General features: G+C 45.5%; 1 protein-coding gene across 1 annotated transcript in view; it reads right to left on the bottom strand.

Annotated features, from left to right (window-relative positions):
• Usp22 (ubiquitin specific peptidase 22) overlaps positions 1–11,551 on the bottom strand; it is a 34,973-nt gene extending 23,422 nt beyond the window's left edge. Inside the window, exons 1-2 of the mRNA XM_027921446.2 lie at positions 11,163–11,551; positions 2,373–2,505 (exon numbers count right to left, since the gene is read on the bottom strand). Coding sequence (XP_027777247.1) covers positions 2,373–2,505; positions 11,163–11,333 — 304 coding nt within the window. The 5' untranslated portion in view covers positions 11,334–11,551. The remainder of the gene's footprint in view (positions 1–2,372; positions 2,506–11,162) is intronic.
• Positions 11,552–13,633: the final 2,082 nt, after the last annotated feature.

Genomic DNA, 13,633 nt, shown 5'->3' with positions numbered 1-13,633 from the left:
GGCTGCAGTTATAGCTCAGCGGCAGAGTGCTTGCCTGGCATGTGTGAAGCACTGGGTTCAATCCTCAGCACCACATAAAAATAAGTGAATAAAATAAACTAAAAACAAACACAAAAACAAAAAAAGATATGGACATTGGAAGTAGCCTATTCATGCATCATGTCGTAAACAAAACACAAAACACACACCAGAGGGCCACATCTTTCTCCCATTCCATGGTTTTGTTTCCTAAAGCAACATTTATAAAAGCTTACTCATTCTAGTTGAAGTAAGGGCAAAATTTATCACTCAGGTTGCTAAAATGAATTAACATCACATTTACAAAGTGATTTTTACAGATCATGTTGGGTTAATAAGATTCTCCAGAAAATTTTTAAGTAAAAATATATTTCCAACATTCCATATTCTTTTAACCATACCATTATCTGGTTCTAAACTGATCTGAGATTCAATTACAGCAGGAACACATCATTTGTACTATTAAAAGTAGATATCACAGATGTCTATTACAGCCACACTGACCTCATCAGCATCCCTTCCCTCACCCATCCAATACAAAAAGTCATTACTGACTGTGGGGCCCCCTTTGGGTTTGTAGCTGACCAGAGCCCTATGCACCATTGGCTCTCCTCCCTGATAGGCCAGTTAGCTCACTGTTACAACTGAAGCCCCCAATTCCAAGCAGTCTTTTTACAGACAACTGCTATTAGATGGAAATCAGGTCCACTGGAGATGACTGAGTTACTATAATTTCTCCCACCTCAAAAATAAATAAATAAATGGCCCTTCACAAAACTTAAGGTGAATTACAAAGACACATGACAAATGGCTGAAGGGTGATGGAGATTGAACCCAGGGGCACTTTGCCACTGAGCTCCATCCCAGCCCTTTTTATTTTTTAAGCATATAAAAGGTAAATTCATCTTGATGCCACGCGATGTTAATGCTAAGTGGCCAAGGCTGGCCACCAACTTGCAGTCCTCCCGCCTCAGTCTCTCGGGGCACGGAGATCACAGGTGAGAGTCACCGTGCCCTGCGGATAATGGAGTTTTATTTGGTGAATTTTTGTATTTGCTTTAATATGAACTAGTCCATGTCAAACAGAAATTAAGAAACGTTTCCTTTACAACAAAAGTGCTGCTGCACCCAGCATGATGCTGAGGTGACAGCCTCCGTGCCCCCACAACACAGCAGCTGGCTCATAAACACATCACACAACCCAGATGCCTGTTCTGCTGTCAGTCTACTTGCTCTTTCAAGGAGACTACAGAAGACATGTGTCTACTTTAGTCTTAACCAAAACACGGGGCTCAGGCTTCCCGTGTACACTGCCTACAGGGAGTCTGTGCAGCAACGTGACAAACCTGCATCACGTTGTTTGTGATTAGGATGTTTAGGCTAATGTTTTCCAGAGAGCGTGAGATTACAGATTTTTAGGAAAAGAAGCAGAAAAACATCTTTTGCTAGGTCCACATGAAGCGTTTTCCAAAAGAGTTTCTCTAGCTTGGACCCTCTGAAAATGATCTTGTAAAGGAGAGTCTCAAGACCTCACAAGCATTTAACTGAAGGTGCTACTTTGCAGGAAAGAAAGAAATATTTAATGACAACAGTAATTCTAATGATTTGGGAGACTGGGGCAGGAGGACTGCCAAGTTCAAGGCCAGTCTCAGCAACTAATCAAGGCTCTAAACAACTTAGTGAAACCCTGACTCAAAAAATAAAAAGCACTGGGGATGTGACTCATTGGTAAAGCACCTCTGGGTTCCATTCTCCAGAGCCGAATAACTAAATAAAACCAAGAGTAAAACAGTTTAAGTAACTTCAGAATGTAGGAGTTTGAATTTTTAAAAAATTTTTTTAGTTATAGATGGACAGATGCCTTTATTTTGTTTATTTTTATGTGGTGCTGAGGATTGAACCCAGGGCCTCACGCATAATAGGCAAGCACTCTACCACTGAGCTACAGCCCCAGCCCAAGGAGTTTGAATTTTTAAGCATATGAAAGAAATTTATCTTGATGCCACACAATGTTGAACTTGTCTTTTCATGAACTTGCCTACTTTGGTTCCTACTATATATTTCAAAGGGAAAAATGAAGATCTGATATTCATTCATAGGGAAAGCACTGAAGAATACACATCAAAGTTTCAAAGAAAGTTAGCCAAACACAAACAGTAGCTGCCATTTATCATTTAAAGTCACATAAAGTGTTAAAACAACTTAATAAGCCTTCAGGCAAACTGGGCACATCATCCATCTGAGCTCAGTTTATACCCTTCACTTCCCCTGTAATGTTTCACATGGAGACAATCACAAAATTTACAGGACAGAGAGCTGGGGATGCCCGTTCCCGCCTCAGGAGGGCGCCTTACCCAGGTTGTGCCGCTTGGACTTGGCGTGTTCGTGGATGTGTTTCTTACTGAAACAGCCAAAGAAGACGCAGTAGAGGCAGGAGTGGAGACGGTTCAGGTGGACGCCACAGACATGGCAGACGCAGGACTTTGCCTGAAATTCAGAGAAGAGAATCAGTAAGTAGTGCAGGAAGCAACAGGAGAGGTAAAAGGGAAATGCCGAAGCCAAGCCAAGCCATCCTGGAGGAAAGGAAAGGGAATTTTATAGCAAATGACTGTTCATTCTTTCAATTCCCCTTAAAGAGACTTATTTCATTTATCTTAAAATTAGCTCCATATGAAATGATAGCCATGACCTCAATGTCAAAACCTAGTAAGTAGCCAGGTGTGGTGGTAACACACCTGTAATCCCAGTTACCTGGGGAACAAAGGCAAGAGGATCATGAAATGAAGGCAGCCCAGCAACATAGCACGACCGTACTGTGGAAAAACAAAAACAAAAACAAAGCCCGAAAAACTAGTGGCATGTTTACCACATTTTCCTCCCCAATCCCAACAGGCACCCTAACCGACATGGCACTGTCCCACTGCAGGCCAGCTACCCACACCCTGAGTATCATTTGAGGCTTGATAACCCTGGTTTTGAGAGCACACACACCTAGAAGCAAAAAAGCAAAACAGAAACCACACACAGCTGCAGGGGGTGGTGCACACCTGTAATTCCAGCAACTTGGGAGGCTGAAGCAGGAGGATGGCAAATTCAAAGTCAGCCTCAACAATTTGGCAAGACCCTGTCTCAAAAAATAAAAGAGCAGGGGTGGGGTGGGGGGGAGAGAGTGGGGGATATTGCTTAGTAGTTAAGCACCTGGGTTCAATACCTGATCCCCAAGCCACCAACCTCCAAAAAAGAAAACACCACACACACACACACACACACACACACACACACAAGGAATAGGAGAGGTTGAATCAAAGCAATATACACAAACAAAAAAAAAAACAACAACAATTTATTACTAAGAAATAGGCCACATAAACATGACATTTTAACAGCAGCAAGTATGAGCACAGTGGTAAACAATTCTTATGCAACCGCAACACTCAAAAGGAAGGCTGACTTCCAGCACTACAGGGGACAACTAAAAGGAGATGACATCTTAAGGAATTCCAGCAAGAACAAATTATTTACATTGAGTAAAAATTCCAAGCCCATATTGAAATTAATACTAGAGACACACAAACTAACTCTAAGTCATCTTCACAGGTGAATTCCAACTAACAATTATAGTGGAAGGCCAAAAATATAAAATCTCCACTCTGTAACCATAGTAATAACTGATTCAAGTAAGAATCGGCAACGGACTCTAAAACCATTGGTTAAAAAAATATCAGTAATTCACAAAAGCTAAAATAGCAGAAACAGATCAAATACCCGCCAAATGATGATGGGGCAGACAAACTGCAGTGGAGTGCAATTCCCCATGAACAGGAAGGAGGACTTGACAAGCCGCAAGGCGGCAACCCTTGAACACATGACCCAAGTAAAAGAAGCCCAACACCAAAGGCCACGGGGAGTAGGATTCCACCCACACAGAACGCTGAAACCACAGAGAGGACCCAGACTGCCAGGGCTGGGGAGGAGAGCAGGATAAAAACGGGCTGTAACCCAAGGAGGTGGGTGGTGGCCGCAGGTCTGAGCACACACTCACAGTTGCTGAAGAGTATGGTTTTAAATGGTTAATTTTACATTACGTGATTTTACCTAGAAACTCAAAACGTAAAAGCTTCCTTTAGGACTGAGAAGTTGGGTCAACACCACCTTAATCAAACTGAACTTTCCCCAGCAAAACAACCCAATCCATGACAGAGCACTGCCTCCAGCAAGGTCCACACCTTGATTGTGCTCAGGAGAAAAACTCACAAGTCCAAACTGACTCTGAAAAATATCTGTTCTGTGTTCTCCAAAGATACCATGTACAAAAGACAAAAAGCTGGAGAACTCTAGATGAACAGAATCTGAAGAGACACACAAAAAAATGCACTGCATGATCCTGGGCTGAATCCTATAACCAAATGATCTCAAGTCATAAACAGCATTATTGGGAAAGTAGAGCTGTAGCTTGGATTTGAAAGCTTGGAGCTACTGGGAGGTGACGGAAACTCATCTAACAGAGGGGCCTAGAGGGAGGTCTCTGGGCCACTGGGGGCATGTCCTTGGAAGGCACTGTGAATAACCAGTTCTGCTCAGCCACTGGCTCCTGCCATGATGTGCTGCCTGCCACAATCCCAAAGCAATGAGGCCAACTGACCATAGGTTGTAACCTCCAAAATTGTCAGCCAAAATCAACCTTTTCTCCTTATAAACTGATTATCTCTGGTTTTTGTTAGAGTTTCAAAAGGCTAACAAGTGGGGCATTTAAACAGGGATATGTTAGAAAATATGATTCTATTAAAACTACACTTGGATTGGGATCGCTGCACTGTGGTTATGGAGAATAATGAGCTGGTTCTTAGGGGAGGTGCACTTAAGGGTAGATACCATGAGAGTCTACAACAAACTCCAGAGGACTCAGGAAGAAAGGCATACAGAGGCATAAATGAAGGGCAAAAGCCAAACCTCTGGGAACTCTACGAAACTACGTGACATTCACACAGTGCTATTACTATTTGTTGTAGGTTTCTTAATTTCACAAATACAGGGAAAGCCAGTATCAAACTGCATGAAACCCAGCAATTCCACTTCTAGGTTTATGTGCAACAGAAGACATGCAGATCAGAATTTCACAGCAATGTTATTTGTGATACCCCAACATAAGAAGTAGGCAAAAATATTCCCCATGAGGAAAGATGAATGGCTGTGTGATCAACTCGTAGAAGACTACACAGCAAAGCAAGGGGCCTATGGGGCACTCTGTGGGGTGCAGGACTTCACAAGGCACTGAGGGGAGCAGTGAGACAGGCAAATGCATATGGCGGGCTCCCATCACAGAAGCAGCAAAGCCAGTCAAGGGCTGTGGAAATCTACACCAATGATTCCCAGAGGGCCAGGGGAGGGACACAGTGGCTTGAGGGGGGGTCCTGGAATGATGAGTGCCATCCCCCGTGCCCCCTGCAGTGGTGATGCACATTCACTTTATGAAAAGCCACTGAGGTGTATGTTTTAAAAGAGGTGAGAAACCACAGCATAATAATAAACAACACATAGAGAATCTACACACATATGCTTGAAGACATACATGAAATACTATGATCATTCAAAGAAGAAAAGCATATCTGATCATGGAGAGTTGGGGGAAAATCAGAGAAATTTGTACCTGAGAGATGGAATCTGAGCAGAGAGCTCAACACTATACGGCACAGCCCTTGTAGTCAAACACAAGGCCTCACACTAGTGGGCAGACAATTCACTGAACAGTCCAGTTCAAAGAAGTAAACGAGCACCATAAAAACAAGCCCACAGGCCTAGGGTTGTGGCTCAGTGGGAGAGCGCCTGCCTAGCACCTGTGAGGCACTGGGTTCGATTCTCAGCATCACATAAAAATAAAGGTATTGGGCCGGGGTAGTGGCTCAGAGGTAGAGCTCTCGCCTAGCACGTGTGAGGCGAGCACCACATAAAAGTAAAATAAAGACATTGTGTCCACCTATAACTAAAAAATATTTTTTTAAAAAAAGGTATTGTGTCCATATCTACAACTAAAAAATCAGCACACAAGTCACACACTTTCAACTGCTCCATTAAAAGCAGATAAGTTTAATAAGGTAAGTCTAATTCTCATACATTCCCTGCAGTGACTTTTTTACCACCATGAATTTGATATAATTGAAGCACCAGGTGAAAACATTCTACTGTCCGTGAAAAACCAAGGGAAGACCTGAAGCTGAAGACCTGACTGGAAACAGACCAACTTCTCAAACAAACCCACAACTCTGGAGACCCTGAAGAGCCAAACTCGGACCTTCAACACAGACAGAGTGCTAACATAGATCTCAGCATCCACCTAATCAAAACCTTCATTGAGCCAATGAAGGACCAACTAGCTGTGTTCTCAAACGGGCCAAGAGACCCACCTGCCAGGCCTACCGAAAAAGGCTACCAAGAGTACCAAACCAAATGACGTTATGTATGACAAGTGCTTTACAAAATGTAAACTGCTGGATACATGTGAAGTATCACAATCACAAATGGGAAGCCCAAGTCACACATCTGGCAGAAGCAGGGATGAAGTAAAAGGCTCTGGTACTAATGACTCAGCCAAGCAGCCTCAGCTTCCCAAGTGTCAGTTGCACATGCACATGGAGCAAGCAGATCACCCTGAAGCCTTATTTTAACCTGCTGTTCTCCTTTGGTTCCCAGAGTCTTATATAAGAGCTGCTACCAAGTCATGATAACCTATTACCAACACTCAATTCTACTTTAATTTCTGTTCTTCAACACTTTCTACAAGTGCCTGCCAACATAAAATACTAGAAGATGATTCAAGTATCTATATGGCAGATCATGTAAGTCTCCAAAAAGTGAGTTTATCTACTTCCAATCTAAGAATCTGTCTGTCGACATCAAGTGAATCAGATCGGTGTGTCGTTAAAGAAGACCTAGCAAAACTTAAGATCTGGCCAAAGGAATCAGGCTGAGCCAGTCCCTGGATCAGAGACCAATCTGTAGCAGCTGATCCAGAGGACAGAAAAACAAAATCCAGACAATGAGAAAGTCAGCAAGTTGATACCTACAAGACGTCACTATAACCACACAAGATATCACTATAACCATACTCTGGAGCAATGCGTGTCACCCAACAAAAGCAGCCAGTCTGAAAAGACTATACTATAGGAATCCAACTCTGAAAAAGAAGAAAAACACAGATGGTAAACAGATCAGTGGCTGCTAGGGATAGGGAGAGTTGAGCAAGGGAAGCAGTGAAACTGCTCTGTATGTGACCCTAGTGGTGGGTGCATTTGTCAAAATTCATTGAACAGGGACAGAGGCTGTATCTCAGTAGCAGAACATTTGTCAGCATGGATGAAGCCCTGGCTTCACTTGTCAGCACTACCAAAAAATTCACTAAATTTTACAGAACAGAGCCAACCTCCACTGGTCGTGCAGGCTCACACCAGTACTCCTAGCTACACGAGGGCTACGGCAGAGGGATTCCAAGTTCATAGTCAGCCATGGCAACCTAGGAGAGACCGTCTCAAAACAAAAACTAAAAACAAGGGCTCAGGGTATTGCTCAGTGATAGAGTGCCATTGGCTTTAATCTCAGTGTCACATACAAAAAACAATCACCTTTTTACCCATGCAAAATTGTACATGACACAGTTGGAGGCAGGATGGAATGCAGCCTATGAGAGAAGAATCTGGTTATACTGCAGGTAGAGGACACAATCCACTGAAAGGGGTAGGAAGAAAGTTCCTAAGTAACTTGGCAACGAGTGAAGGGTGCTCACTAAAGGAAAGGCGTACCCAGCACTAGTTCTGAAACGTCTACACATGTCCACTGAGACTGAACTATTTCAAAAATGGACTGTGGGTGATGGGAGCCAGGTTTCTCTCTGTTGGACACAGAAGTTACAGATAACCAAGAAAGGAAAACTAGAAAATGATCCATATAATACTGGATTAGAGTTAGAGACACCATGTATGGCTTAATATGGATGCAAAGGGATATACTGAAAAAATTATAGATGTGTGTCCAGATGGATTAACACACACAGGTCTATTTTTTAATGCTATCCTCAGACAGCCAAGAAGCCACCATATCCCAGTAATTAATGAGCACACCAGTGCCCAGATCCCGGTTTCTAATTTCATTCTCTAATAAATGGAACCAGGGATCCTTGGAGAAATGGCAGAATCTAACACCAGAGCAGAAAATATACAATTTGACCCTGAAATATTTTGCAATACTGGAAAGTAATGAAATGCTCAAAAGTGGTAAAACATCCCGATAGTATTATTCTTCATACAGTATTATGACAAGGGTACTTTACTTCTGTGGTCTTCCTTCCCTAGCCCCATAATCACAAGAAAAACTAGACACACACAAATTCAGGGGTGAGTCCACAAACTCCTTCGTACTTCAGCTGACTCAGAATTAAAGAGAAAATGGGTAGTCCAAAAAAGACTCTGCCCCTTTCTTCCAAAGGGTGTCCATTTCTTATTCCTCCAACAGTGCTATTAAGACTCCAAACACAGAAGCAGGAAAAGTGTTCCCTTACCACATGAATTCACCCTTCGCCCTCACCTGGTCCTGCCCAGATAGTTCTCCCTCCTCTCTAGCCCTTTCCCAAACTAAAAACTTTTACCAGAAGAGTTGATTTAGGACCCAAATTCTGTGCATTGGAAGCTTTCCTCCAAAGGAGAGGCTGCCATAAAACTTAAGAGCAAAGAAAAGAGAAATGATTATTTAAAAACAAACAAACAAAACCCTGTTTTCCAAATATCTACATACTCAAAATATAATGCAGAGTATGTTAAGTCACAATAACCAGCAGAACTATTACACTTCCTGACTTTTTATGGCCAGTTGCTGTGTTTACACTTACCTGAAGTGGTAAGACATTTGTTACATTTAACATACACCAGAATGCAAAGAGGATACAGGTAATAGTGAACTCTAAACCCTGGGAACATTTTTATATTCAGCAGTACAAGATTTGTACTGCAATTCAAGCCTAATTGGGAAGAAATCTAATAAATCTGATCATGTTTCCCCTCATTCCCTTATCTAAAGAAGGATCAAAGTTTGGATACAAAAATCATAACCTGCCTCACCTCAAATGAGAAAATGTGTCACTCCTATTCATCCAGGGATTCATTCTAATGGTTAAATTGTAGCTGAGAATGGCAACTCAAAAGGACACCTACATTTACTCAGGAGGCTGAGGCACAAGGATCATGAGTTCAAAGACAGCCTTAGCAAAAGCAAGGCATTAAGCAACTAAGTGAGACCCTGTCTCTAAAAAAATTCGAATCAAGGCTGGGGATGTGGCTCAGTGGTTGAGTGCCCCTGAGTGCACCCCTCCACCCCCCAAAAAACTACAATTTAGGGTCTGCCCTAGTGGCAGATACCCATAATCCCAAACACTGGGGAGACTGAGGCAGGAAGATTGCAAGTTGGAGGCCAGTCTCAACAACTGAGCTAGTCTGTCTAAGACAGAGAAGAGGGGGAGAAGGAGGGAGGCAGGGGAAAGGCTGAGGGCGTAGCTCAGTGGTAGAGAGGACCTAGGAGCCACTCCCAGTACCACCAAGAAAAATACGTACATACATTCACTGAAGTATTGTCAAAATTCATTTCTTAAAACCAAATACATTTTAATCCTATACAACATGGAAAATGTATGTTATTCCCTGTTAATCACCATAGTTAAATTGTTTCTCAAACTAAATTTTCCTTAACTGGGCCATTCGGTGTTAGAAATAATCACATGGGATGTGAAATAATACAATAAGAAAAATAGATTAACCCATCCCTGGGTTCAATCCCTGGTACCAAAAAAAAAGGAAAGGAGGGGATTCTGTATTTATTCCCATGTAGAAATGCATTTTACATCAAATCTTAATCCAGAAACGAACAAAACAATTGCAGCAAGATTATCAGCTAGTTTTAAGAGTCATAATTCCGTAAGTAGCAAGAATCTCACTGACAATAAAAAAAAAAAAACTGTTTCATCTAATCTTAGTTCATTCTAAATGATAACTATGCCCAGCACCTTTACTATCTTACTGTCAAAAACAAAAAGATAACACTTAACAAGGCCTACAAACCCAGCAGATCTATTGGTTTTCCCATTACAAAGTGTTATTCAAGGTGGAAATTGATAACGAGTTGGGTTGTCATTTGCAAAACTGCGTTGAATTATTAAAAAAAAGTTGAAGAATATTATTTTCTGACTTCCAAATATTAACACGCTTAATTGCTTGGATGTACACAATTGAAAGAAAAAAAAAAAAAAAAGACAATGGTATCACTGTGACTACCTCAATGGTTCCTCATTGCAGAGGCTCCAAGCCCCACCTTTCCCATCAGCCAAAAAAAATTTTTTTTAATTCACTTCTCCGTAGCTACAACACAAATCCTCAGTGGTCGTGGCGACGCGCCTCTCCACGTCGAGAGGATTCGCTCGGCTCATCCCCGCCCGCCCTTCTCTCCCCGCCCCAACCCCGTCCATACCACAACTGAACCAGGGGAAAAAAGGGACGCCCTCGCCCAGTCTGTCCCTGTAGACCCTGGCCCTGGGGGGGTACCCTTTCCAGTAGTACCCTAGGAACACCCTAACCACCCAGGTCCCGGGCACAGGCTCCTGGTCCCAGTACTGGGATCCGAGCCCGGACCTGCACGAATGGACTCTCGGTTGTCACGGAGCCTTCAAGACGGTTGGCCAGGATGACCGCCGCAGATCACCCAAGGCCCGGGGATCTTCCTCTCTTATCTTTTCCCGGGGCCCCCATCCCCTCCCAGTCCTGGAAGATTCCTGGAACCCTGGAAACCCTCTCCTGCAGCCCCAAGCTGCCCTTGCAACCCGGTGGCAGAAACCCCCCCCCTCCCTGTTTGCATTCGCCCTCCCCCGTCCCCACCCTCCGCGCCCAAAGGGGGAGGTGGGGGGGGGATGGGGAATGAGAACGCCCCTGCCCCTCCCCCCCCGCTAATGCACTCAGCCCCAGGAGGCGGCGGGAAGGTCGCAGGCCCTCCTCTCCCCTCCCCTCCCCCATCAGGGGCCCCAAGACCCTTAATCCCCGCGTGCCACACCGCGCTGCAGAAAGAGGGGGGTGTCCTGGGGCCAGCCCAGGCCGCGGAGCTGGCGGGGGTCTCACCTTGCGCTTGCGGGCCTCCGCGGTGCCGCTCCACACGAAGCACTGATAGATGGCCCGCAGGTTCTGTTTCCAGTTGTCCACCTTGAAGCTGCCCAGGTGCGAGCAGCCCGGCGGCGCCACCGAGAGCTCGGCGTCCATGGCCTCGCCCTCGGGCTCAGGCCGGGAGACCATCGGGGGCAAGGCCCGGCCTCGCACGGGGGCCGGCGGCGAGGGGGGCGAAGACGACGCCAGCGCGGCGGGAGCTGCTGTGTTGCGCGCCCCGTCGGCCGAGGCAAGGGCGCCGGGGAACAAAGCGGCGGCCGCGGCGCCGGCGGACAAAGACAGAGCTGCGCGAACGCCAAGGGGAGGCGGCGGCAGTGCAGGCGCCGCCCCCGAGCTGCGGCTGCCGCGGGCCCCTCAGTGCAGAGCTCTCCGGGTTCGCGGGCGGAGATTACGTCACCCCGAGCCAGCCGGCCGGCGCCGCCCTAGTGCGCAGACTCCAGCCGGCTGCAGCCCCGCCCCCCGCCGTCCCGGCTCCTCCCTCGCCCGCAGCTACGGGGCGGTGGAGGGGAAACAAAGGCCCGTCCTCACGTCTACGCCATTGGCTGCCGACTCCCACCGCTGCACCTCCGGCCATTGTCATAGGCTGACAAAACCGTCCGTCTGGCTCAGGACTGCCTCTCGGGGGGACGCCGGCGACTGGACTTGCCGGGCCTTCCACTCGGAACTGCGGAGGCGGGGGCGTACTGAGGATTGGGTGGCGCTGGGTGTCCGTCAGGGCGCGGAACCGGTTTGCACCGGCCTGAGCTCTGCCGCAAAGAGGCGGGGCTACGGGCGGGGCGAGGAGGGGGGGCGGCGTGGACTCTGAGTCTGCGCTCCCCTCTCCCTGGGCGCTTCCCTGATGTGCGGTGCACTTCCCTGGCAACCGGACCCCGTCCTGGGGGACTTTGTCGCAGGACCCTACCGCCTTCGTAGCCCGTGTTCCCGCTGCAGTGTCGGGGGCGTTAGATTGAATGGCGAGCCTCCTGTTTGGCACTGCTTCAAGGATGCAGTTGGGGTCCCTCCCAACCAGGAGCCCGCAGTCCAGGGGAAGACCTAACCACAGAGCTGTCCAGTTGAAACAGGATGCCAGTCACGTACCGAATTAGAAATTTCATAAAACCTGCATTTTTTTAGGTTGCATTTTATTTTATTTTATTTTTTTAAAGAGAGAGAGAAATTTTAATATTTATTTATTTATTTATTTTATTTTTCGGGGTACACAACATCTTTGTTTTGTATGTGGTGCTGAGGATCGAACCCGGGCCGCACGCATGCCAGGCGAGCGGGCTACCGCTTGAGCCACATCCCCAGCCCCTTATTTTATTTTTTTAAAATTTATTTATTTTGCATTACAATTCTTAATACACCATTACACAATAATTTATCATATAAAACCTGCATTTTTTTAAAACCGAAAAGAGGAAAAAAAAGGCGAAATTAATTTTAGTGAGACAGCTTCGTCAACCCAACCTAGCCTGAATATCATTTAGCCATGTAAGCAAGAAAATTGTTAGTGAGATATTTTCCAATTTTGCACGAAGTCTTTGAAATCTAGTGTGTGTTTCAAGCACTTCCAGTTTGTACCAGCCACATTTCAAGTGCTCGCGGCTGCTAGGTGGGACACCCCAGGTCCAATGAGTGCAATCAGCCTTCTTCTCTGTGGGTTCCACGTCTAAGGAAGGATTCAACCCACCCAGGATAGAAAATATCTGGGGGACAGGGGAAATGTCCTGCACTGAACGCGTACAGACATTTTTCTTGTCGTGATTTCATAAGTGTCATTGTTCCCTAAGCAATGCAGCGTGACAACTATTCATATAAGCCTTTACATTGTGTTAAATATTAGAAGATCTATGGTTTTAAGTATGCAAGACAGCCAGGGGCGGTGGCACACACCTGTAATGCCAGTAACTCTGAGGCATGAGAATGTCAATTTCGAGACCAGAGAGGCAATGTCTCCAATTTAAAAAAAAAAAAAAAAAGCTTGGTGGGTGGCGATTGAGAGGGGAGGAAGGAGATCTTGGGACACCTCTTGGGCGAGGTGGGATGCTGCTCCCCTGTACTCATCCCATTGCTTGAGAGTTTGCAGCATTCTTCCACCGACAGGAGAAAACCAGTTGCTGTTCAGAGCTGTCACCGGTTAAAAAATAAAGAGAGTGGTATCATGGTTCTTAAAGCTACAGCGCTTAATTTGTTGACTACTGGATTAAAGCATTTGTGTTGGGGGCAGATTGCCAAACACAGTTTTGCCTCAGAGCCTTTGAGTCTGTAGTCTCTCTTTATGCCTAAAATGCTTTCCATCACACCCCGGTATTCCACGGATTATACTCCCTGAACTCTTTCCAGGCTTTATCAGAAACTACCTTTTCCATGAGGCGTTCCACTGCCACTCTATTGAAAATTAAACCCTCTATTCAAAATTCTCTATTCCCTTACCCTGCTTTTTTTTT

This window comes from Marmota flaviventris, chromosome 17, assembly GCF_047511675.1.
Source record: "Marmota flaviventris isolate mMarFla1 chromosome 17, mMarFla1.hap1, whole genome shotgun sequence".
NCBI lineage: Eukaryota > Metazoa > Chordata > Mammalia > Rodentia > Sciuridae > Marmota > Marmota flaviventris.
Note: the sequence above shows the minus strand (reverse complement) of the source record. Positions and strands in the feature narration are given on the sequence as shown.